The sequence below is a fragment of the Chrysemys picta genome, chromosome 23 (genome assembly GCF_011386835.1).
Source record: "Chrysemys picta bellii isolate R12L10 chromosome 23, ASM1138683v2, whole genome shotgun sequence".
Lineage (NCBI taxonomy): Eukaryota > Metazoa > Chordata > Testudines > Emydidae > Chrysemys > Chrysemys picta.
The window spans coordinates 20,279,493-20,305,801 of record NC_088813.1 but is presented as its reverse complement, the minus strand read 5'-3'; the positions used below and the strand labels follow the sequence as shown (position 1 = coordinate 20,305,801).

At 42.3% G+C, this 26,309-nt stretch overlaps 1 protein-coding gene across 1 annotated transcript; it reads left to right on the top strand.

Moving 5' to 3' along the window:
• Positions 1–53: 53 nt before the first annotated feature.
• On the top strand, positions 54–21,443 carry RRAGC (Ras related GTP binding C). Its single transcript, XM_005311643.5, has 7 exons — positions 54–474; positions 9,609–9,812; positions 11,419–11,618; positions 12,560–12,674; positions 14,707–14,849; positions 18,152–18,300; positions 19,758–21,443. The coding sequence occupies exons 1-7, from the start codon at positions 211–213 to the stop codon at positions 19,904–19,906; spliced, it is 1,224 nt and encodes a 407-aa protein (XP_005311700.1). The 5' UTR covers positions 54–210; the 3' UTR covers positions 19,907–21,443.
• Positions 21,444–26,309: the final 4,866 nt, after the last annotated feature.

Sequence of the window (26,309 nt, the reverse complement as noted above, 5' to 3'; positions counted from 1 at the left end):
ATCAGGTGACTCATCACCTGATCCCAGTCAGCCTAACCTGCTGGCCCCAGCCAATCAAAACTCACGATTGTCAAGTTAGGCCAATCGGCGCGGAGGCAGGTTAGGTTGCATTAACGCGGCAGGACTCGGGGGTTCCTCGCAGCCCGCCCTAGGCGGAGTGGGAGCGAGGGGTTGTGGGGTCGGTAGTGCTGGAGCGGGCGGCTTGTGGGGATGGCGCTGCAGTTTGGGGGGCCGGGCTCGGTGGGGGGGACGGAGGAGCCGGCTTTAATCGGGGGCAGTTTTGGCGCGTCGGATTCGTTCCCCAAGGACTTCGGCTACGGAGAAGAGGAGGAGGCGGAACTGGACGGGGGCTCCGGCCCTGGAGGAAGCGGTGGCGTCCCGGGCGTGGCTGGGGGCGGCCCGGGCGGTGCGGATTCCAAGCCCCGCATTCTACTCATGGGATTGCGGCGTAGCGGGAAATCGTCTATCCAGAAGGTGAGGCCGGGGGGGAGCGGGAGTATACAGGGGCTGTTCGTGGCTAGAGGGCTCCAGGGGGTGGCCAAGGGGTGCGGGGGCTAAGATGTAGCTGCTGTATTTGTACCTTCACTTCGACTCTCGCCTTTTCCCTTTATCTCCCGCACCATAAATGAGGCACCCGAATCTTGAGAAGAACCCTTCTCTGAGCAGCAGTTAAGGCCTCGATACTGGTTATGTAGGCACTTCTAGTGTAGTTGCCCTTGTGCATTGAAATGGGCCCTGAGCTTGCTTGGTCCTCCGGTTTCCTTATCTTCGCAGTAAGTTGTGTGGTAAGCTGCCTAGGGCAGGGGTATTTAGCAGGCCGGCAGCGGGCGGGAGGGTGGGGCTGCTGCTTGTCTCTCTGGCTGAGGGGTAAGTGCCACCTGCACTGTCTTGAATCCTCTATGTGGCTTGTTTCTAACGAAACTTCTTTCTCTGCTTTGAACGGGTTAGTAGGCAACTTCTTCTTTTTAAAGCAGCAGCATATAGAGAAGTTGAACAAGAAGGTTCTTATTTTCCAAAAATGCGTTTTCTGTCTGCAGAGATGTGTGCTTCACTTTGAGTTTGGGCTACAGCCTTTTTTTATTCCTGATGCACAGGTGTCTTCTCCCCAAAACCAAGGTGTGTCTCAGGAAGCGAAACAGGCAGATGTTTCTGAGACTTTTATCTACATGTTGATTTAAAAATAGGGTAAGCCACACCAGTGTGACGAATCTGCATTGTTGTGACTAAAATTGCCAATTCAGACAAGCCTTTAGTTCTTTTTAACATTTTTGGGAGCTTCTCAGATTTCATTATCTATGGGGGCAAAAGCATAATTAGATCTTCTAGATTTGCGTCTTTGAGGCAAAGAGAAAGATGGACACTTTTGGATGGTGAATACATCAACAAATGACAACAATGTGTTAGACTTGTTGTTAGGCTTCATAGGGCTGCTAGAGCATTCTGCCCATCAAGGTCATTGTGATGAGCTTCAAAATAGAAATCTAATTTTAGAAAAATGCAGTGGTGTTATAGTAATCCTTAATTCTTGCCTGCAGGTCTTCATAGTCTACACACAGCTTTCCTTGCTAAGCCCTTTTCTGTGACCTCCCCCCGTGTAAAGTGGTGTCAGAGTATCGCAGTGTAGAGCATTGCCACGGCAGTAGCAATCTGAGCAATAACCTGATTTTTCTGGTCAAGCCTTGATAACAGTTCTCAATGTCTGTTAGCCAAAGGGACAAGCCTTCCTAACAGTATGAAATTCAGTGGTCTGCTGGGCCACCCTTCTTTCTGCCTGCTCTCCTGGTTTTATTTCCTTTCTCCTCCATCTCAAGTGCTGGGGTGACCGTATAACCTCATGCACCAACTCAGCTAGGCTTGATATTGTGTGTGGATGCCAGGCTCTCACTTCCCAAAACAGGTCCTCTACTTTCAGCTTGCCCCATGGTCAGAGACCCCATGGTGTAGCATTTCCTCTGACCAAAGACACACTGACCATGCATCTCAAGAAAACTGATGTGGACATCAGAAGCTGGGAAGAGCAAGCCACCAACAGATCTCAATGGCGCCACATTCTTCATCAGGCAGTGGCCTGCTTTGGGGAGAAGCGCCTTCCCCTCAAAGCTGAAAGACAGCAGGAAGGAAAAAGAAAAAACTTTCTCCCAGCAGGCAGCTAACCCACCAAGAAATGTCTGTACCTACTGCGGGTGGATCTGTGGATCCAGGATGGGACTCCTGAGTCATCTCAGGACCCTTTTGTAAATCTGTGGTACAGATCATCCCTGAATTGAGGGATTGCCGATGATGATGATGACCTCAGTCAGACACAGACTCAGCTCGGAGCTCCAAAATAATGCGCTGTCTCCAGATATGTAAACGTTGACAATTTTATTGTCATGAGTCTTTCTTGTTTAAAGCCCTGGACTTGGAGGTCATTGGGAGTTTTTAACAAAAGTTTCTGACTCATGGTTGTGGAGAAATACTGGAAAAAGTGAAACCTAAAGATAAGTCCAGAAGGCAGATTAAAAAAATCCTCAATGTATTATTTTAAATCTCATGATTAAACTAATCTCATGATTTTGGGAGGGCTTGACTCATGACTTCTGAATGCTTGTCTGGCAATAGTATTCATACTGGGCCTCACACAGTGCTGCTCTCTGCTGGAGGGGGAGGAGGTCATTTGTCCCCCATACAGTCCTCTGCTTGTAGCTCCTAGCCTGCTCAATAAACAGGAAACATGGAGCTGAACTGCTTGAAGACCAGAGAAGGTCTCTACTTGCCATCCTAGCAGAGGACTCTTGTACTGGGAATCCCCCAGTACCACGCCATCCAGCCGAGTGCTGTATATGGAAGGATCTAATAAGCCTTCTGGTGGTGTTTTTCAAAGTTCAGGTTGCGATCCAGTACTGGGTCGCAGCATATAAGGCACTGGGTCACTCTTGTCAGCACCTCTGACTGGGACGCCTGCGGGCGAGAGCTGTGCAGAGCCACTTGCGCACCTCTGCCAAGGAATTGGACCTGCTGCTGGCCGCGTCCAGGGTGCAGCATGGGCTGCAGTGCCAGGACAGGTGGGAAGCCTGCCTCTTCACCCTGGCTGCACCACTGACCAGGAGCCACTGGAGGTAAGTTTGCGCCCCAATCCCCAGCCTCAGCCCTGAGCTCCTGAAACCCCTTCCTGCACCCCAAGCCCCTCAGCCCTGGCCCCACCCCAGAGCCCTGATCCCCTCCTGCACCCCAACTCCCTGCCTTAGCCCAGAGCCCCCTCCCACACCCAAACCCCTCATCCCCAGCTCCGTTGGGTCACAGGCATCAACAATTTTCTTCAACTGGGTCCCCAGAATTTTTTTTTTTTTTTTAAACTACTGCCTTATGGAGTGTTGGGGTAGAATTCGCAGGGGCTCACACATATGCAGAGCCCTCTGCTGGTGTGGGGTAGCATTGCCAGCAGGGGCCCTCCACAAATTGTAGACAAGCTGACTGTTGCTTGGAAAAGATTCCTACTTGATGTGGGCAAGTGGATTTTTCAAACTCTGTGTTGTGGTACGGAGGGCCCAAGAAACTAGAAGAAAAGGTTGTGGATGGCTGCTGAGAAGCACAATAAGAATCAATAGACAAAAGCCAGCTCTGGACTCCATGAAGTTGTGGACAGCCATATTCTTTGGAGCATTGCTTATAGCTAGTGGTATTCCCTGATGAATTGGATATCTAGTCCTAATATATAGCTAGTGCTGCTCCTTCTGTTGGCTGTGGCCCAATGATAGTTTTCTTGATAGGAGTTGCCATACCTGTGTTGTCAGCACAGTCTAGTCCCTGTATCTAGCAGTGACTGATATGTAATGCTTTTGAGGAAGATGCAAGAAACCCTCCATTACGCAGTTATGGAATAACCGATCCACAGGAAAAGCTTTGTCCTAAGCTCCAATACTTAGAAGATGCCCTGAAGGGTTTAGATAGATTCTTTTCAAAACTCTTTAATTTCTTGCTACTATAACTGGATGATATTGTTATCTGTATAACCATTCAGTCTGTGTGTGAACCCTACTAAGTACTTGGACCTATCAGTATCTTGTGGTTGTGAGTGACGTAGGTAAATTGTGAACTGTGTGAAATTATTTGTTTTGATCAATTTAATTATCCCCCCTTTTTTTTTTAATGTAAACTATCAGGCACTGCTGTTCAGCTTGCTTTCTCTGACATTATTTACCTTGTTTACCATTGTTGTGTCCTCTGATTCATCTTAACGCTAAACAGTCCCCATCTCTTCCTATGAAAGTTTTTTCCTAAGTTTTTAGTTGTCTGAGTCATTCTTGTTGCCCATCTGTTTGCTGCATTTTGACTGGTGATGCATATCTATCAAATCTTCATTGAACTGCCCACAGTGATACCCAAGTCTCTTTTTTCCTAAGTTGTTGTTAACCTGTAGCTCAGTAAGGTGTGTAAATCATTCAAATGATTCCTTCCAATGTCCATGGCTTTGCATTTGTTAACAATGAATTTAAACTGCTTTCCTGTTAGGTCACTGTTGTCAGGTCCCTCTGAAGCTTGTCAGTTTTCTCCAGACTCCATTAACCTGAGTAATCTTGGGGCTTGTCTCGACTACAAAATTAAGTCGATCTTAGTTAGGTCAATATATAGCCACTGCAGTAATCACTGTGTTAATCTTTCCAGCTATACTTTTAACCCGGCAGAAGAGTCTGTTTTATCTTGGGGCCTCTCCTTTTGTCCCTCCAGACCCACGAACATGATACAGTTCTGCGGTGACCTAGAATCGTACTTTCGACGTCTCTGACTCAAAGAATATTTCCAACCCACCTCTGAACAACATACTAACCCACAGAATCCTCTGTACCAGCATTAAGAAAAAAAGGATTCTGCGTGGACTCCTCCTGAAAGTTGAAACAACAGACTGGACTTCTACATAGATTGCTTCCGTCAATGTGCACAGGCTGAAATTGTGGAAAAGCAATATCACTTGCCCCATAACCTTAGCCATGGTGAACACAACGCCATCAACAGCCTCAGGAACAACTCTGACATCATAATCAAAAAGGCTGACAAAGGAGGTGCTGTCGTCATCATGAATAAGTTGGAATATAAACAAGAGGCTGCTAGGCAGCTCTCTAACTCCACATTATACAGGCCATTATCCTCTGATCCCACTGATGGTTAACAAAAGAAACTACACCATCTGCTCAAGAAACTCTCTGAAAAAGCACAGGAACAGATCTGTACAGACACATGCCTAGAACCCCGACCAGGGGTATTCTATTTGTTACCCGAGATCCATAAACCTGGAAATCCTGGACGCCCAATCATCTCAGGCATTGGCACCCTAGCAGCAGGATTGTCTGGCTATGTGGACACTCTCCTCAGGCCCTACGCTACCAGCACTCCCAGCTATCTTAGAGACCCCACTGACTTCCTGAGGAAACTACAATCCATTGGTGATCTTCCAGAAAACACCATCATGGCCACTATGGATGTAGAAGCCCTCTACACCAACATTCCACACACAGATGGACTACAAACTATCAGGAACAGTATCCCCGATAATGTCACGGCAAACCTGGTGGCTGAACTTTGACTTTGTCCTCACCCACAACTATTTCACATTTAGGAACAATATATACCTTCAAGTCAGCGGCACTGCTATGGGTACCTGCATGGGCCCACAGAATGCCAACGTTTTTATGGCTGACTTAGGGGACGAGAGCTAAGAAAGCGTTGTTCTAACGCCCCTACTCTACTTGCGCTACATTGATGACATCTTCATCATCTGGACCCATGGAAAAGAAGCCCTTGAGGAATTCCACCATGATTTCAACAATTTCCATCCCACCATCAACCTCAGCCTAGACCAATCCACACAAGCGGTCCATTTCCTGGACACCACTGTGCTAATAAGCGATGGTCACATAAATACCATCCTATACCAGAAACCTACTGACCGCTATACTTACCTACATGCCTCCAGCTTCCATCCAGGACACACCACACGATCCATTGTCTACAGCCAAGCTCTAAGATACAACCGCATTTGCTCCAATCCCTTAGACAGAGACCAGCACCTACAAGATCTCTATCAAGCGTTTTTAAAACTACAGTACCCACCTGCTGAAGTGAAAAAACAGATTGACAGAGCTAGAAGAGTACCCAGAAGTCACCTACTATAGGACCGGCCCAACAAAGAAAATAACAGAACGCCACTAGCCGTCACCTTCAGCCCCCAACTAAAACCTCTCCAGCGCATCATCAAAGATCTACAACCTATCCTGAAAGATGATCCCTCACTCTCACAGATCTTGGGAGACAGACCTGTCCTTGCTTACAGACAGCCCCCCAACCTGAAGCAAATACTCACCAGCAACCACACAACGAAAACACTAACCCAGGAACCTGTCTTGCAACAAAGCCTGATGCCAACTCTGTCCACATATCTGTTCAAGTGACACCATCATAGGACCTAATCACATCAGCCATACCATCAGAGGCTCGTTCACCTGCACATCTACCAATGTGATATATGCCATCATGTGCCAGCAGTGCCCCTCTGCCATGTACATTGGCCAAACTGGACAGTCTCTACGCAAAAGAATAAATGGACACAAGCCTGACATCAGGAATCGTAACATTCAAAAACCAGTAGGAGAACACTTCAACCTCTCTGGTCACTCAGTAACAGACTTAAAGGTGGCAATTTCACAACAGATAAGCTTCAGAAACAGACTCCAAGAAACTGCTTAACTTGAATTAATATGCAAGCTAGATACCATTAATTTAGGCTTGAGTAGAAACTGGGAATGGCTGAGCCATTACACACATTGACTCTATTTCCCCATGTTAAGTGTCCTCACACCTTCTTGTCAAACTGTCTGAAATGGGCTATCGTGATTATCACTACAAAAGTTTTCTTTTCTCTTAATTAGCCTCTTGGGCAACTCGCACCTTTTTGTGTGTGTGTGTGTATGTATATATATCTCCTTACTGTATGTTCCATTCTATGCATCCGATGAAGTGGGCTGTAGCCCAAGAAAGCTTATGCTCAAATAAATTTGTTAGTCTCTAAGGGTGCCACAAGTACTCCTGTTCTTTTTGCGGATAAAGACTAACGCGGCTGCTACTCTGAAACCTGTGGTTTTTTTTTATGTCCATACTACCCTGCTTCTGCCAGTGGTGTGCATCTTTACAAGCAGTGTTTGCACTGATTTAAGTGGGGTAATGTGGGGGGCTGACAGTTCAGGGCAGGGAGGCTCCTCCAGCCGTGAGCTGACAGCCAACAGGCAATGTAAGTAATGCATTGTCTACACAAACACTCGTTTGCCTTAACTACCTCAACCTAAGCACTACTCCTGTCATGAAGATGCAGTTTTTAAGTTGGTGTCATAGGCAACTTCTGTTGGCAGGAGTAATGTTGTAGTGTAGACGCTTAGAGTTAGGTTGATGTAAGCTGCCTTACATTGACCTAATTCTGTAATGTAGACCAGGCCTTGCTTTCTGCAAATTTTGCCACGTCCCTGAGTTCCTATCTTGGAATTGTAACTTTAAATTTTCTAGTTCTGGACTCTATTTAAAACTGAAAGGGGCCTGTTTTCATTTTCTGTCTTGAAATCTCACAAAAATATCTGTTTTGAGAGAGATTGGCCCAAGATTGCAGAAATCTTGTGATAGATTTATGTAACTTTCCACTCTTTGACGATGTACATTTTTTTCAAAATTCTTGCCACACTTTGAATATTTGGATAACTACTGTTATACCGGTATTGGGTAAAATGAGCTGGAGTTTAGGTGGCTTGTCTAGTGTCACATGTCAAGTCAGTAGTAGGAATAAAATTCAGGTCTTCTGACTGAAAGTTCCCTATTCTAGTATGTGATGGTACTTCTGTGGTACCAGCTTTTTTTTAGATGTCTGTTCCATTCCAGAAGCAGGTCTCTGGGTCAGCACTGAACCAACACCCTTACATTGCCTGCATGGGGCATCATGCTGATAAAAGGCCTACCTTTCAAGGCTGAAGGTTGGCCCTGTCTGCTCTTGGAATTTAAGGTTCTCCTGGGTGTTTTTGAAAGAGCAGGCTTTAATCCCAATGATCTAAAATCTTAACTTGAGTAATTACTTGTACCCACCTAAATTTCGCTGTGTAGCAATTAAACATGCTGTTCTTAACTTGTCCTGAAGCTATTGTGTTGTGGTATTGGTTCTGTAACAGTGTTTGCTGTATTCTGCCCCAGAGATGGCTCATTTTTGGAGATGGGTGAAGCTCGTTCAAAAAATCTTGACTCTTGCAAAAGGTGCTATATAAATCTATATTCTTTTTCCTATACTTAACTATTAAGCCACTTAATTGTTCAGTTATAAATGACTTGTGGGGTTGAACATGCAGTTGTGGCATATAATTTGTGCTACTAGAGCTGCTATCTTTAACTGTATGCTCTCGGGGCAGGGAATGTTTCTTTTCAGTTCATACAGCACTAACTATATTTGGGACTCCAATCCCAGTTGTGGGGGGTCTTTGGGGATTACCATAGCATAAATAATTACTATTGGTGCTGTCACTGTTGTTTAATAATAATAAAAATATTATTTTTTCACTAACTGCAACTTGAAAATTGCCCCCTTCTCTTTCAGATGTTTATTCTAGACTTATTCTTGAAGGGAATGGGGCCAGCAGTTCTCAAATTTGTCAGTAAGAAAAGCAAATGATTTGTTGTAGTGTTATTGTCCTAACCCTATTTCAGTTAGACTAACTACAGTTCTTGTGATTTTTTGGGGGTGGGTAGGGGGCAATCTCTCAAACTGGGAAATCTGTTAAAATTTTCTTAACTTTTATCGCAGCTTTAGAACAGGTTGTTTCTGACTTAGTAAAGTTCATCCTGGAGTGGTAGTAACATCTTTAGTTAAGGTGCCCAAGTTTTAATTATCCCACTGAAATGAAAAGTGTGAACACTTAGGGAACCAAACACTTGTAATACTACATGGCCACAACCACAAGACTGGTTATAGCTTCCCAGTTAGTTATTGTGGTAGTACACAGATGACCTCTGGGCACTGTATTACACTAATACAATGGGAAAAGAAGCAACTTGTCTTTTGCTGAGTGGGGGATGGGATAATTCAGACTTGTAAAATCCACATAATTGAAAAACTATTTAGTGCTACTTAACTTTAGGTTAATTTCCTTCATCAGATAAAATAAAAGCTGGCTACCCTGTTTCCCCGAAAATAAGACATCCTCCGAAAATAAGGCCTACTTACAGTTTTGCCTCTCGTTGTAATAGAAGGCATCCCCCCGATAATAAGACCTCCCCGATAATAAGGCATCCACCGATGTGTACCGTATTCTTCTTCATTGAAAAATAAGACATCCCCTGAAAATAAGACCTAGCGCATCTTTGGGAGCAAAAATTAATATAAGACACTGTCTTATTTTCGGGGAAACAGGGTATGTGTTTTTTAAAGCTTTCCTTCCATTCCGAGATTTGTATTTCACTGGCAAGTAGCATACTGACTGCGTGACTTTATCCTCTGGTCATTAGTACTTTTTCTGTTCATTCTGAGAGAAAAAGGCAGCATTCTTAACTTGATGATTTTTGTCAAATCTTCAAAAGCCAATTAGTCTTCACTTTCCCTTTAACAGGTGGTGTTTCATAAAATGTCTCCCAATGAGACCCTGTTTTTGGAGAGTACCAACAAGATTTACAAAGATGACATATCCAACAGTTCCTTCGTGAATTTCCAGATATGGGACTTTCCTGGACAAATGGACTTTTTTGACCCAACATTTGATTATGAGATGATTTTCAGAGGCACAGGGGCACTGATATATGTAATTGATGCACAGGTAGATATAAATAGCTAATAACGGTGGAGCGTTTTCTTGCTATTTGAGGTGGAGGCGACTGGTGACTGTTTAAAAACCTTTCTTATAAATTAAAATCGAACACTGGCTAGAACCAATCACTTTTTTTTTTTAACCTGAGCTTACTTTGAAACGTAAGGGGCCAGTATCATAGCTTAGCCGTTTTAATGGATATAGGAATTGTTGTACTAGATCAATCCAGAGAGTCCATATAGTCCAGTATCCTCTGTCTTAGTTCTTAGTGTTTGGCTGACACCTTTGAGCGTTTTACTTCTGGGGGCATTCTGTGTTTAAAAAATTAAAAATTCTGTGCACAATATTTTAAAATTCTGTAAAGTTCTGCAAATTTTATTAGTCAAATAAATGTGGAGACTCCAGCATGGCATTGGGGAGCACAGGCCACTAGCTTCACAGATGGGAGATCACAGTGCAGCTGCCCCCTGGGACATGGACTCAGCAGAGAGGCTGCACCCAACCCTGGCAAAGCACAAGGACTGGGCCTGCCCCAGAAACACCCCAGGACCCTGCTCTTCCTTGCCAGGTGTAGGCAGGCAGGCTTAGCAAGGCAGAATCCTAGCGAAGGGGGGATACAGGTGTGGGTTGAGAGGGTTCTGTGTGGGGCAATCTGGGTGTGGGTGGCTCAGTGGGGGATCCCCAAGTGCAGGGGTGGGATCTGGCTGCACAGGGGTTTGTTGGAGGGTTCTGGGTGCAACAGTAATGAGAGACTGCAGGGGGGTCTGGGTGAAGGTGGCTGGGGCTCAGCAGGGGCAGGGTGTCTGGGTATGGGGGACTCAGGTGGGGGGGGTCCAGATGCTGGGGAAATAGGGTTCAATGGGGTGGAGATCGAGCTGCAGGTGGCTTGTTGGGTTGGTCCAGGTGCAGGGAGAGTAGGGCTCATGGGGGGGGGGGAGGGGAGGGGAGGAGGTTTGCAGAGATTCTTGCAGCTGGGGGAGAAATCTGGGGGTTGGTCTGACATGGCCCCGGATGCTGTGCAGGGGAAGAGGAAGTCCCATCCTCCCCAATCCAGCTGGGACTAGCAGCTGAGCCCGGAACAGGGTAGGAGCCACCAGCCAGGTCTTCCCGCTGTCTGCCTCACAGTGATTTACCTCTCTGCTGGCTGCCCTGGACCCCCGAAACATACTACTGTGGAGGGTTGCATAACCGCTCTTGTGGCTTCCCTTTGCTTCCCCATCAGAAAGTCACTTTTCTATGGGGAAGCAAAGAAATCTGCAGGGGACATAAAATTGTGCTCATGCGCAGTGGCGCAGAATTCCCCCAGAAGTAGGGTTTATATCCCTGGTTGGTTGGTTGGTTTGTTGGTTTTTAAGTGAGTGCATTTATGTTGTGAATGAGATCTAATCCTCTTTAAAGGTGGCAGGACAGGATTTAGAACTTACTACCTGGATTTCTGTTTTTCCAAATCTGCTTGTTTCTACCACACTTCTATTCAAAGGTGGAAATAAAATTTGTTTTCATTTCACTATTGTTTATACGTGTGCAAAGAGTGGAATAGAAGGGGGATAGCGAAGAAAGATCAGTTAATTGGCTGACAGGTGTGACATTAACCCCTGTCTACACTGATATACAGGATGACTACATGGAAGCTTTAACAAGACTCCACATTACAGTTTCTAAAGCCTACAAAGTCAATCCAGAAATGAACTTTGAGGTTTTTATTCATAAAGTTGATGGTCTGTCAGATGACCATAAAATAGAAACTCAAAGGGATATTCATCAGAGAGCCAATGATGATCTTGCAGATGCTGGGCTTGAAAAACTTCATCTTAGGTGAGTGTTACATGTCAAAATTTCTAGCAATCTCACAACTGTATACATGAAACTGGTGACTTTTTTTCTTTAATTTCTCATCAGATTTAATATGAGGGACTTTAATGAGGTCTCGTCCACACTTTGATACTAAGATTACAAAAACTTCTTCAGTCTTATCAAAATATACCGTAGAACATTCACTAGTATAGAACTAAGCATTAATTAAAATTAAATGAGTTGTCAAAAAAGAAAATATAATTTGTGATACATGATCCTGGCTTTGTTTTGTTTGCCAATTCCATGCTAATTTAAATTGATATTGTATTGCACATTGCAAGTTTGGCTCCATCAAGTATTAAAGCATTTTTTAGTGTCTGTGTAACTCACTTTTTCTTTCTTTTTTACTCATGGTCAGCGCTAACTAGCCATGGTTGATGGGCTGTCATTTGCTTATTGATATTTAATTGTTTAAATTGTTCTGTCTGAGAGTACATTGGGGTCAATGTCTATTTCTTTCCCCATCTCTACTCTGGGGAAATCTTAAAAAAATTGCCACTGGTTCTAACACCACTCAGTGTAGACATGACTGAAGTGGAAGCGGCAGAAAACAGGAAGTTTTATAAAATTTAAATCTCTGAAAGGGAATGGCCTGGGCCTTTTAATACATTTTTAATAGCTCTCTGCCAGAGGTTGTGGTACTGTTAGCAAAAGGTACTGTGAAAACCATGCCCAAACTTCTTTGTCTCTCTCTCTCGCTTTCATGGGAGATTATCCTATGCTTACTCCAACAACTCTGTAAATGCCTTCTGATTTCTGTAGCAGCAGAGTGGTGTTGTACCAGTAGAACTTGAATAAAACAATAGAGTTCAAATGTTAGGATTTTTAACTTTGACAATTTATTGCAGCACCGATTTACACTTAACTTTTCTGATTGGATTTTTTTGTTTTTAAACCCACAGCTTTTATTTGACCAGTATCTATGACCATTCAATATTTGAAGCCTTCAGTAAGGTTGTACAAAAACTCATTCCACAACTGCCAACCTTGGAAAACCTACTAAATATCTTTATATCAGTAAGTGCAATATTACTTTTTAGTTACTAAACTTAGTTTAAAAATACATTACAGCATATATTTAAAAATAATTTATACTGGCAAAATTGTGCTTTTTGCGGATTTAGAATATTCCAGGCTCCTCTTGCACCCTTGCCAGTGAAATAAGCTGTACCAGCAAAAGCACACTGATGGTATAACTGCATCTACACTATGGGTTTTTACTGGCACAGCTATGTTAGTCATAAATCGCATCTCATTATACTCCTCACTGACATAACTATGCTGATGAAAGTTTACAGTATAGACCTGGTTTTAGTCAATTACAGATAATTGCAGTGTCAGGAAGGGAAAACTGCTCATTGAGCATTACTTGCTAGAGTTTCAGAGTACCAGCCGTGTTAGTCTGTATCCGTAAAAAGAACAGGAGTACTTGTGGCACCTTAGAGACTAACAAATTTATTAGAGCATAAGCTTTCGTGGATGCATCCGAAGAAGTGGGCTGTAGTCCACGAAAGTTTATGCTCTAATAAATTTGTTAGTCTCTAAGGTGCCACAAGTACTCCTGTTCTTTTTACTTGCTAGAGGTAGTGTTGCTGTTTTCTGTTTACACTGAAATTGATTTTTAATTTCCTGAAAATATCCTCTGGTGAGAGGAAGCATTATAGTAGAGTTGAAAGATGACAGAAGGGTTTGGATGAGGACGACTGTGTATGGCAAACATTAAGAGATTGTTGTTATCATAGGTGCAACTTGAAAAAAGCCCTTCTGATAAGGAAATGAGTGAAGGGTGTGTGCTCACTTATTCATCCTGTATAGCAGGAGACAAGGAAGTGCTTGGATATCCTGTTGATATGACTCTGTAGGAACCTAGTCAGATAAAGGGATAAAAATGGAAGTGTAGGTTGGAACGGAGCTGTGTAACACATTGAAGAATAGAACATGGAGTATAAACTTAATAAGGAAGTGGCCAGTGAATAATTTTCAGAGAGAGGTCTTGGATACGTGCCCAAATTGGGAAGATGAGGTATACAAACCACCTGGGGAAAGGCTACAATAAACACTTATTTTGGTTCATAAATAGAGATTCTGACTGAAATCTATATTGCACTCATTTTAACCTGTTTACTGTCAGTGGTAGGCATTTGGTGGACTTTCAGTATGCGTACATGCACCCTAGGTCATCCAGTCAGAATGTTCTCAAAGAAGTGACTGTTAAGGACATGTGATCGCTTCAGCGTCCTCTGATGTTGTTAGCTTCTATAATATCTGATACTCTTCATGCAATCACAAATATGGTAGCTGATTTTAATTGCCCTCTTTCCCATCAGAATGTCCATTCCCTACATCATTTGGGCTACTTATGGTGTGATTGCTACCTACAGAGAAAAGCTTGTCTCTTTCTCCAACAGAAGTTGGTCCAATAAGAGATTACCTCTCACCTTGTCTCTCTGATACCCTGGGACTGACACGCCACAACTCCGCTGCATATAATTTGTTCATAGTAATACTTGTCCTTCACCTTTCATTACTGAATTCATTTAGTGGCTAGGGCTAGTTTATTGTCAGCTGCACATGTGCAGCTAAGAGGAAAAATTCTATAGAAGGTAGAGAAGTAATTGCCAATTAGGTCCTTGGGGAAATTGTAGTGAAACTTAGTCTTTATTAACCATAAAAACTCATGAACTGATCGGTAGTGGGGGTTTTAAAATGTTGGCTTCTAAATTTTTTCGGTAGCTTATATAATGGCCTTTTATGGCAAATAGAAAATTTAATGATGAATGAATTATTAGCTAAACTGCAACATTGATAATTCAGTTATCTAGCTGCATTTTGCTAACAGGTTTCCAGGCTGATGCAGCGCCCTGTACAGAATCTCTGGAGACTATGGAAACTGTTCAAACCTTAATCCCATTTTGGTCCTTTTGAGTAATTGAAATTCTGTTTATTTTTATGCTCTTAAAAATGTGAAACTATGAATTCTACATAAGACTTCTTAAAATTTAGATGTTCTGATGACTCAGCATGCATCTCCAATTCTTTCTTTTTGAAGAATTCAGGCATTGAAAAAGCCTTTCTCTTTGATGTAGTCAGCAAAATCTACATTGCGACAGACAGTTCCCCTGTGGACATGCAGTCATATGAGCTGTGCTGTGACATGATCGATGTAGTGATTGATGTGTCTTGTATATATGGGTAAGTGACAAATCCTTTTAGAGAGTTGGCTTAAGATAAGCTCTATAAAATGGCAGATGAGAGCTGCAAGCTTCATGTAAACATGTCCGCCCCTTAGCTAGAGGCTGAGGTGGACTATAGAGCTGCTTCTCTGGTCCATTTAAAGAGGAAAGATGGTATTCTGGTTCAGCAACAGGACTGGGTTGTGCAGATGAGAGATTTTTCAGTCTGCAACAGACCTCTCTGACCTTAACTTCTCTAAGCCCCAGCTTCTGCCTTAAAATGTGAATAATACATTTTTGCCTCAGTGGTGTTGAGTGTAAATCCATTAATGTCTGTGAGTGCTGTACAAAGGCCTACAAATTCAATACCATCCACCCCTGTTCTTATGCACTTTCCTAATGAGCATTAATTTTCAATGCAATGAAACTACACTGATTCAAAATGTTCTGACTGCCTGGGGGAAGTTACTTTTTGAGCAGGCCAGGCTCCGCCTTGGTTAACACCTTTCCGATGGAGGCAGACTGAACACTGTTTCCTCTGCAGCCTAGTCTAAGCTCCCCATCTAAGTGGTATCTAATGGATGTCGCACTGCCTCAGAGTGGTTGCTAGAGCAATAAGAAGGTTCGTTCTTTCCTCCAGAGGTGGAACATATACTGCTGCAGTGTGTGCTTCAGCTTCTCTTGACTCATAACCAGAATATGGCCCTAATGCAATTACGGATAGGATGTCTTTTTAGTCTGTATTGATATCTGCTTGGAAATACCCTCTCACTCAAAGGTGTCAAACTCATGGAGAAGGCTGAATTCCATTCTTAATTATGACCCAAGGGGTGAGGTATAAATAACATTGTCAATCCTTGATGGATCTTCCTCCGATATCAATGTGAAGTTTTATGTAGATCGAGTAGAATATAGTATTTCTTTCAGTACCTTATTACATTCAGCATCCATTATGGGAAAATGGGCTCACAAATAGGACCACTGTTTCTGCCCCTCTTTTCTTTCTTCTACATCCTCTCTCCTGTTCCTTCGCTCTCTTCTCCCCCCCCCTCCCACCCTTTGGATTTCCTTCCATGCCACAACTCCAGCTTCCTACTCCCTACCCATTCCATCCACTGAACAGTGAAGCAGTTAAATAGTTAGTTCTTGGCTTTTTATGTTTTTAATAGACTTAAAAGTTAATACACAAGACTAACTGTTGGGCAGGGGTGTTCACTTTCTTAGTTATTACACAACCAGAAAGACAGTGTTGCATGAGTTAACCTTCTAAATTTGACACAGGTGTTTCTTTGACAAGAGACTTCCCTGCTTTTAAATTAAAAGTGAGATATTGTAGAACCCGAATTTGTCATGCAAGGCCACATATAGATACAGCGAGTGGGCTAGGTGGAGGACACCACTGCTCTAAATACTTTCAACAGAGAAAAGAGCAAATGAAGTATATTTTGGAGTACATACATGCTGTTGCTAAACACTAAGGGGTAAAAGTACACACAACTAAAACTTACTTAACTGCAGCTTTCTTAATCACATGCCTTTAAATTGACATCCACGGTTCATTATAATTCTAATGTATCAACACGTTACACCTTCTCCATTTCAGCTCCTTTAACTAATTAAATTGCCATTTTAAGGTAGCTAAATACTTGAATATCTTCATCTTCCTTCCCTTAACTGTCTCTTTCCATAATATAGGCACAAGAGTTCCAGAAACAAGGATCTAACATTAATTTTGTAAGTCTATATCTAGACTCCCAAATAAGTGGTCTGGTTTTCAGGAGTTCTGAGTTTCCAACACCCAGCAGTTTCTAGTGAAGTTGATGTGCTCAGTGCTACATGGCCTGATATTCAGAAGACTCTTTAAAGTGTGCTTTGCTATACCAAATAAGTAGGTTGTGATGGCAAAGCCACTAGTAGTTTAAGTTGGCCTATACTCTTGATTTTTAGAAGATCTAACTGTATACAGTGTGTTACAAATATGCAATTTTATGGCTGAAAATACTTTTTTCCAGGGATAAATTAGTAGATGTTAAATTAGAACTTTATCACAGAATTGTAGTTGCAACTCTGTAGTGATGGCTGCTAATGATTAGTTCCATGAGTGTAACCTTTAATTATCTGTAACCCCACAGTCTTTTCTTGTGGGGGGGGTGACACATTTGAGTGCTGTTCTGCAGTGAATTCATTCCTACAAATTAACAAACCTTAATCCTCTGTAAATACAGGGTTAAAACCCTGGCATTTCAGTTCAAAGCACAGGCCTCTACTACTTGAGCTAAAGGAAGCTCTTTTGACTGTAGAAGGACCCTATGTCATAAGCTGGGGGTGGGAGGTGAATTCTAACACCCCAGGTGGGGTCCTGTGCTATCTCCAATACCACACTTCCAGTAGTCTTGGCCAAACTCCTTTATTCACCCCTTCATGAGATGCATTTATTCTATGGGTTAAATGTAAGAAGCAGTCGTGAGGCAGGGCTGTACTTGTGAAAAGTTCTCCATATATCCTTGCCTAAATTTCCTCTCAATCAGTTTCTTCATAGGACTTTTCTCTGAGACTTCTTGGCTCTGAGACAAGAAAGCTAGAAGCAGGGACATTTTAGCCCTTTCTCTTGTGTTGATTCTGAGTCCCATCTGGTTTAATTATCAGGGTGAGACAGTGAAATAATGCTGCATGTCCACACAGGGTCTTAAAACTTAACCTCTCCTCTCTGTACTTCTCTTCTGTAGTCACCACACACTTATATATGTCAATTATTATTTAATTACAACACAACTTCTTCAAATGTAGCCTGTGTATAAGATTTAACTAATGGTATGTTTAAAGGGTAGTAACAAGCAGCCTTTGGTTGAGAAGAGCCAATGAGACAAAATTCAATATTTTAATGTTTGAACTTGCATTCTGACCAATTTTCTTTGACTAAGTGAAACTAGCAATTTTGATACCAAACTAGTTCTAGCCAAAGTTACAGGTAGCTGATGGATCTGAATGGCAACCTTAACTATGGAGACATGACCACCCTATCTCCCTAATACAAAGGTAAAATGAAATGCTTAGCTTCAAACCTGCTCTTAACTGGATGTTGATTGGAGGTATGATTCAATGTTGCTGATTTGACCTTAAGGAAATTTTGTGCCCATGTCTGGCTTGAGATAAGAATATCAGGGTTTGCTAAATGTATTTGCTGCTGAGTTTCTCCCCCTTTCATGTCTCATTCTCATATAAAGCCATGTGGGGTAGAGCATTCACAAAGTGTTTTTTCTGAAAAGCTATCTAAATTGTCAGTGTATATTGAGTGGTTCGTTGTTTGTTTCATTATTGTAGTTTAAAGGAAGATGGCAGTGGAAGTGCTTATGATAAAGAGTCTATGGCGATTATCAAACTCAATAATACAACTGTCCTATATTTAAAGGAAGTGACAAAGTTTCTGGCACTTGTTTGCATTCTTAGAGAAGAAAGCTTTGAGCGCAAAGGTAAGCACTTTGACTGAAAAAGCTTTTTTCTTTTTCTTTTTCTTTTTTTAATATAGGAAAAAGCATTTTGTCACTTAAAAGATCTTATGTTGATTTATGAAGCAACTGAAGGTCTAATTAAAAATGATTTTCAACTTGACCATTACCTTCCTTCAGATAAGATAAACCTTGGATGTCTTTGTGCCTTGCATTCTTTGAGTTAACTTTTTTTTTCTTCCAAAAGAGATGAGTGTAAAGACATCTCATTCTCTCTGCAGTATGTGGAAATAAATTAAACAGTTTTAATTCTGATCTCTCCTCCCACTAATACAAGGGCTGGATAGCCTAACTTTGGCTGAGTAATTTGCCTCTGTAACAACTACATCAGAGGAAAAACAGCAATAGGAGGAGCTACTGTTGATGTTCACTCAAAGTGTAAGGGTATTTATGCTAGAAAATAATTACAAAGTTTAGAGGTTCTTTGTTCTTACTCCAATTTGGGCCTTTTGATCTGCACTTAGATTTAAACAGTTTTCACAACATCATTTACTGAATTGGAGTTCAAAAGCAGTATTAGGGATGGAATTGTAGTGTACCATAGAACCTCAGTTACGAACACCTCAGGAATGGATGTTCGTAACTCTGAAATGTTTGGTATTCTGAACAAAACACGGTGGTTCTTTCAGACATTTACAACTGAACATTGCCTTAATACAGCTTTTAAACTTTACTATGCAGAAGAAAAATGTTGCTTTTTAACTTCCTAATTTAAACGAAACAAGCACAGAAACAGTTTCCTTACTTGTCAAATCTTTTTTTTTAAACTCTCACTTTATTTTTTTTTGGTCTCTGCTGATGCCTGACTGCATAGTTCCAGCTCCAAATGAAGTGTGTGGTTGACTGGTCTGTTTTGTAACTGAGGTTCTACTTTACTATTGTTTTTGGCCATATTTAATTTTACATGATTCCTTTTCCTACACTGTTCATCTTCATTTTATCCCACCTCTGCGTCTGCCTGTAAATTGTGGCATATAAGATCTTTTTATTAGCAGTCGATAAAAAAATCACTGCTAACACTTCCCTCCCCCCCCCCCCCCCCACCACAAATAGTAATGCTGAAGTAGTGACCAAACAGATGTAACATAGGTGAGGAAGACTGCTTTACAAGTGACAGTGGCTTTAAACAGGTCTTTGAAGGATTCTTAGGTCGATTCTTGACTCAATCATGATCTACTGTTTTGGCATATTTTATTATACTTTCCTAACAGATGCCTTCACATACTAAAAAGTGAAACAGCGTAAATAAATATTGGCACTATTTAATTAAATATTCTGCACAATAACTTACCTTTGACTTCTACAAAGTCTTTCACTGCTCAGAAATCTCTTAATAAATTAAACAATTACTTTATGCTAATTTAAGTTTCATTGGGTATTTGAGATACTGAACTGAACTTTTTTTTCCCCCCCTCCCACAGGTTTGATAGACTACAACTTCCATTGTTTTCGCAAAGCTATTCATGAAGTCTTTGAAGTAGGTGTTGTCTCCCATAGAACTTGCAATCAAGCAACCACCCCAAACGTGAAAGCAGTGACTCACAATGGCACACCTAGAAATGCAGTCTAGATGAAGATTTAAAAACTGGTTGGACCAACTTTTACCAGCTCTTCACTCCAAAGTTTAACTTTGTAGAACAGGAAAAGAATACTGTCTTAGTCTGGGGGGTGTGTGTGTGTGTGTGTGTGTGTGTGTCTTCCACAAGAGAAGAGCAACACTAACTTTGGAAGAGCAGCCTGTTAACGGATGTTGGACTACTGAAACTACTGTAAAACATTTTGAAGTTCAGTGGAGTTAGAATTGTCAACTGAAAACCAGCTGACCATGGTGGCTTTTCCTGTTCAAAGTCCTATTTTAAGAGCCTGGATATAATATAAATGGGAGAAATGTCCCCTTTGGTGGAGCTTACAAATGCTTGAGTGTAATGTGGAATACTGCAGTGAGTTGCTCATCTTCATTTTTAGTTTTCTGTAAAATATCCAGTTTTCTTTAAGTTGAACCTTTTGCCTTTCAAAGAAGTTGGTGGTGTGGACACTATGTAGAAACATCTTAAATTCATGCTTTTTGCTTTTGTAAAGATCTGTGGCCTATAACTTCAGTAAAACCTAAACATTCCATAAAATTCCTTTGATATACTTGCATTGCTCTTCAGAAGATCCCAGAAAATTCCTTATCTTGGTAAATGGAGGTAAGGCCAAGGTTTGTCTGCTCTCATGTGTTCCGGTCCAGTTAAAAGACTGAGCTGTAGCTTTGTTCTAGACAAGTTACCTTCCTAGCTTTCAGATAGCATCATTTTTTCACCATTTCTCACCATATTTGAAAAGAGAAGCAAGAACCATCACTGTACTTTTATCCAAAGAGACTTAAACTAAAACATTCTCAACCTTGAATTGATTACTCAGTCCCAGTGACGAGAGCAATTAAATAAATAACTGTAAATTTATAAATGTCTAGCATAATATCTAACACTTAGGGTAACATTTTTATACTTGTCAAAGCTACTTTCCAGGGGGGCGAGACCTAAATCCTTTACCTTTTGATGTCAGGAGTCTGTAGATTTTCTACAGTTCATCCCATTTCTAAATTAGAGGATGGGGCGATAAGCACAATCTATGTAGGAATAGAAAATTGATTTCCGATGACATTGACACAAATGACCACGCGAGTGCCAGTTTGAGCATTTCCTGTATTGACACCCCCTCCAGAATAAACAGCTTATGATACTGTTTTTGCCTCAGACCTACTTAAATACTGAGTGTCTCCTTGATCTTTACAACAGTTTCCATAGTATGAAAACCAGCATATGTGAATTGTTAATCTAATTTATTGATAACTTCAGACTTCCATAGTGTGTAACTTTATCTGTCATGTAATGAGTGGTAAGCCCTCTCCCTGTTCCCTTCAATTCTTTTCCCCCAATGCTTGTGTACTCAACTGGTCCAGTGACTTTTGAACATACAACTGCCCACTGTAAAATGTGTATATATGAAGTTCTATATACTTGAATGATTTCTGCAAATTATCAAGAGGAGAGAACCCCTTTTCCCTGAACTGTTTAAAATGTGTATAAGTAAATGCATTTACTCCAGTGAGTGTTTATCTGGCATATGAAGTTTACCTTGTCTCATGACTTCAGGGATGTTGCACCCAGCATGCATTTTTATAAAGGGATCTGTTTCAAAGCCCATTCGAATCAGGGACGGAGGGAGTCAATGGGCTTTAGATCAGGCTCATTAGTAAGCTTCTAAACAGCCAAACTCATATTGGGTGTATGTTGACAAAAGAATTACAGTTGCCTGGGTGGGGGTGCAGTTGACTCCGAAGAATAATATGTAAGTGGTTTGACGGGCAGCAGAGCACTACAACATAATCCTTCATCTGTATTACTGTGGTGTGTACATATGGTCAGACTTAGCAGCCCACTTAACCAACAACGGAGCATGGTACCTGACATCATTCCAGGGTGTTTGCTGGTCTCTCAACAGTGCAATCAGAGAGATGTTTTTCACCTCTCTCCTTTGATCTCTCTACCTTGCTGCACAAATAAGTTCGTTATCTCTCACTTTATCACTAGCACTCTCCTTTGTCAGAGGGTAAACACTGCTTCCACTAAAAAAGTTAACTGTCAGAATGAACTGGACCTAATAAAGAAGAAAGGGTGCTTTAGTGCTTTTCCCAGTAAACAGTATGAAATACTTTATTTCTAAAATGCAGCTTCCAGCGATAAGGACTGTTTCCTACAGAATTATGTGCAAGAGGATGTTCTTAATTACTTGTATCTTAATTAGGGATGGAATATAAAGTAGAGTGAGCTGTTGTGTGTGCTGAACTTCTGAGTTAATATTAACAACTAATGAAGAAAAGAATTGACAAAACCTTTCTAAAACATGTTTATCAGTACATAGGTGTTGCTTAAATCAGTTTGTTTACTCTTACTCAAAGAGTTAATAAGACTAAAACATCTCAAATTGCACATAGAATTCTGTGGCTCTCTCGTCCTGTCCCCCTTTCCTTAGGCTGTAAGAATTGTAATTGAGCTCTTGAATTTACTCAGGTATTTAATTAGCCAAGATGGTGAAATGTAGTTTGGCATAATAAATGTATCAAAGAAAATAAAATTACCCCTTTCCTGCTAAAATATACAAAAGGCTTATGCCTGTGCCAATCTCAGCTGCTCCAAAAGTTCTCTTGCTGCTGTCAGATAATCCATTAATGTATTTTCCTTAGGCTCAGCCTCACTCTACAAGTCCAGCAACTCTACAGGTTTAATAAGATTGCTTCTGAGCAAGTGGCTACCCCGCTTTCTTCTGGAACTGCAGTTTCTTTAGCAGTAGTCTGCTGTTCTGCCTGCATGGACAGTATCTTCCCCAATGTGAAGGAATAAAAGGTTTCCATTTCCCCCATTCTGGGAACCAACATCTCTCCCCATCACTGGCTTGCTGCAGGGAGAAATCTTGCAGAACAAAGGGTGGGGAAGCAACAGCACTGAGGAGGAACAATGTGACAGAAAACAAGGGGATTGGGATGCTGCTCCAATAAAAAAAAAGTGAGAAAGAATACATAAAAATTGGACTGAAATACCTAAACAGGCATGAAGGGGGAGAGACAGGAAGAAAACTGAAGCCAGGATTGTATTTCATGTTTTGTTTTGTCTTTTTAATTGTAGTTCCTTGACAGATGCCATATAGGGAAACTGCAGGGCAAAAAGAACAGGAACACTTGTGGCACCTTAGAGACTAACATTTATTAGAGCATAAGCAGCCCACAAAAGCTTATGCTCTAATAAATTTGTTAGTCTCTAAGGTGCCACAAGTACTCCTGTTCTTTTTGCGGAAACAGACTAACACGGCTGCTACTCTGAAACCTGCAGGGTAACAGGATTTGTAGATTCTTGCAGGGGGAAGAATTACTAAAGTTCAACAGGGGGTGGCGGGAGAGAGAAAATGGAGCAGTCAGACTACATGGGGACAGATGCCTTGGGTTTGTGGAATGATGCTGCTGTTGTGATTAATTGCTTTGTATTTAATGGCAGGTACCTTTTTCCTGAATTTCAAGCCCTGCTTTTAGAGGTTTTGAGATCATGTGGTTTCTAATGACTAACTAGGAGGAGCTAGTGTATAATTTGTTGCAAGGTGGATTAAATTGAGTCACAGGGTAGCAGAGGAAATAGGAAAATGGAGAAGATAGGACAGCTGGAGGAGCATGAGGGAGGAAAAGGCAGGTAGACAGAAGGAGGAGATGCCAGTGTAAGACACCTTTAAAAACCTCTGAGACTCAATCTAATGCTTGGGTGGAGAGAGAGGTGGAGGAGCTGTCAAAAATAAATAAATACCAAAAAAAAAAAAATTCAGGCCACTGTTGAGAATTAATAACTTTCTTTAGTGTCTAAAGTCCCTAATATGATATGTGCCATATAGAAATAGTAAGAGACAGTGCCTGCCACAAAGACTGTACAGGATTAATAGATAAAAGAGAAAAAGGGTGGTAGAAAGAAAAATACTTTTCTCCATTTTGTAAATGGGGAACTGGGGTGTACAGAGGTGAAGTGACGTGCTTAAGGTCAACAGGCAGGTGGGAATTTAATCTATATCTCCTGAGTCCCACTCCAGTGCCTTATCCATAAGATTACACTCCAGCTCTAATTTCCATGAGACCTCCATTACAGTGTTCACGTTAGTGTGTTTATTTTCGTTCTAACAGTGTTAAGCCAGATAACATTTCTAAATTGACTTGAGCGAATTTGTTTAATACACTGGGTCCTGTCAGCCGTTTGAGGTCATTCTAGGCTCTCCTTGCTGATCAACCTAGTCTCCCAACTCTGCATACCTGAACTATTAGTGCAAGAGGCTGGTCATGAGAGTACCACATCCTTCCCTTCCTCCATGGTTTCTATCCACTTTACTAATGTGCAATACAAACTTCAACAATTTCTGTAACATTACAAACAGGCAGTAGACTTCTCCAATCAAAGTGTAAATTAAGCCAACTTATTTCACATCTTGGTTTGCAGGTTTTTGGGCCTCCCTCGCTCCAACAGCCCTATTCGTTGGCTTTCTGTATTCCAGCTCCCATATCTCTTTCTGCAAGATAACAAACAGCCTGCTGTGCTTAGGAACTGCCATTCTAACCCACAAGAAGTCTGACACCCTGAATCATTAGTGAGGAAGGAGGCCAAGGGAGCTGCTGCTTCATTCCCTTGACCCACCATGGAAAGTAACACCGTGAGCTATGTTTTGCAAGCAAAGCAGCCCTAAGGGGTTTGTGCACCAGGCGAATTGTGAGCCTCTGCAGTGGTGTAACCAGTGAGGGAAGCTGCAACACAGACAAGGCCAGAGTGTTTTAATTCACTGAGTGTTTTAGCACTCTGGATAACCCTGAGCCATATAAAGGTGCCTCCGTTTTGTGCTCTTCTTGGAGAGATGCCAAGCATCAGACACTGGTGTGATCCCCATGCTTTTGGCATCAGGACTTCCTGCTTGTAGTACCTCCTCCCCACCGCCAGAGGGGAAGGGAGTCTGCTCTGCCATTGACCAAGTGTCCCTTTGCCTTGACCTTCCCCCTCCCTGCTCTGTTTCCTGGGCTGGCTCCCAGGCAGACTAGGTGAGGGGAGCTGCTTGCCAAGCCACCCCGGCACCTGCCCCGCGTCTGTCAGTAGCCAGGAGACCCAGACTCCTTCCTCCGCCTGTCCTGAGGCCTCCCAAGAGGGGGCCCCTGTGGGCCGGGGGAAGGGCCTTCCAGCCTCTCCTCCTTGGGTGTGGGGAATAGGCCCAGGGTCCCTCTGTTCAGGGCCTAGGCAGCTTCATGCATGGACGGAGCAGCCCTAATCTTGACAGGTCACTAACCTGGGGATTCCCACTGATTGAAGGCAGGAGGCATCCCTGCTGGAAGTGGTGGGAAAGAGACAGTAAGAGATTTGCTGGCCTGCCCAGACAGGAAGATGAGAACAGGCTTCTAAGGTGAGTTGTCACTGTTGCTTTGCATTTACTAGGGCAGAGGAGAGGGTGAGGCTTCAAGAGCAGCTGGGCTTGAAGCCAGGATGACCAGGGTGTATAGTACAAAAAGGGGCTGGATGCAGTAAAAGAAAGTACGCTTGAGGTGTGTGAGCAGGGGTGGAAAAAATATATTGAAAGGCTGGGAAAAAGGGAGGGAACACCAACATGGCTCCATATTTCAGTCTGGACACATGGTACTTCTTAGGCTGAAGTGAATGCAGCTGTGAGGTTGGTAGCAATACACAAGAATGAGAGAGATGCTGGTCTTAAGAAAAGTGCATGGGGTGGAGGCTTTTTAATGTAGGTGGAAGGTCTGAGGTGTTTTTGGACAAAAGTGGTAGTGTCTATAGAGGTGGGGCTCCTCCAAGATACCTGTAAATTCTTACACTCCATCAGAAATTGTAGGAGCAGCCCTGCTTGTATAGGAATATCAGAGAAGTCGCAGAAGTATGGAGGAGGGCTAGCAACTCTAATTAACACCGAGCAGAACATTTTTCATAGTGCTTTAATTTAAATTCACATGCCTTGTAAATTGGTGTGCCTCCTCAGGATCTCAGGCAGGGTTAGCATTTAGTCAAGGGGTTCCGGACATAGAAGGACCTGTCAGTAAAATGTATCATTTTTTTATTTTTATTTTGGGGCGGGGGGTTGCACAGACTTGTGGCTCAAATTATGGCACTGATCTACACTAAACTGAGATTACTTGATTAGCGTTGATCTCTGCTAGTGCCCAGCATCCAGTTTCACATCAGAGAAGCTATTAGAGGGTCTGTCCAGCTCTGTAAATTGGCACTCATCTAGGATGCATGTCAGAGTGATTTGTGCATGTGCACTTTGTGCATATGCTCTCTCAGGTCTGGTATGTTGTAGCAGCTTATGGTGTAGAGAAATTCAGACCCTACCAGAGTCACTCTGTGGTTTAGAGAACCAAGCAATAAACTGCAAACCTGAGCACCACCAAACAGTATGAGTTAAAGTCC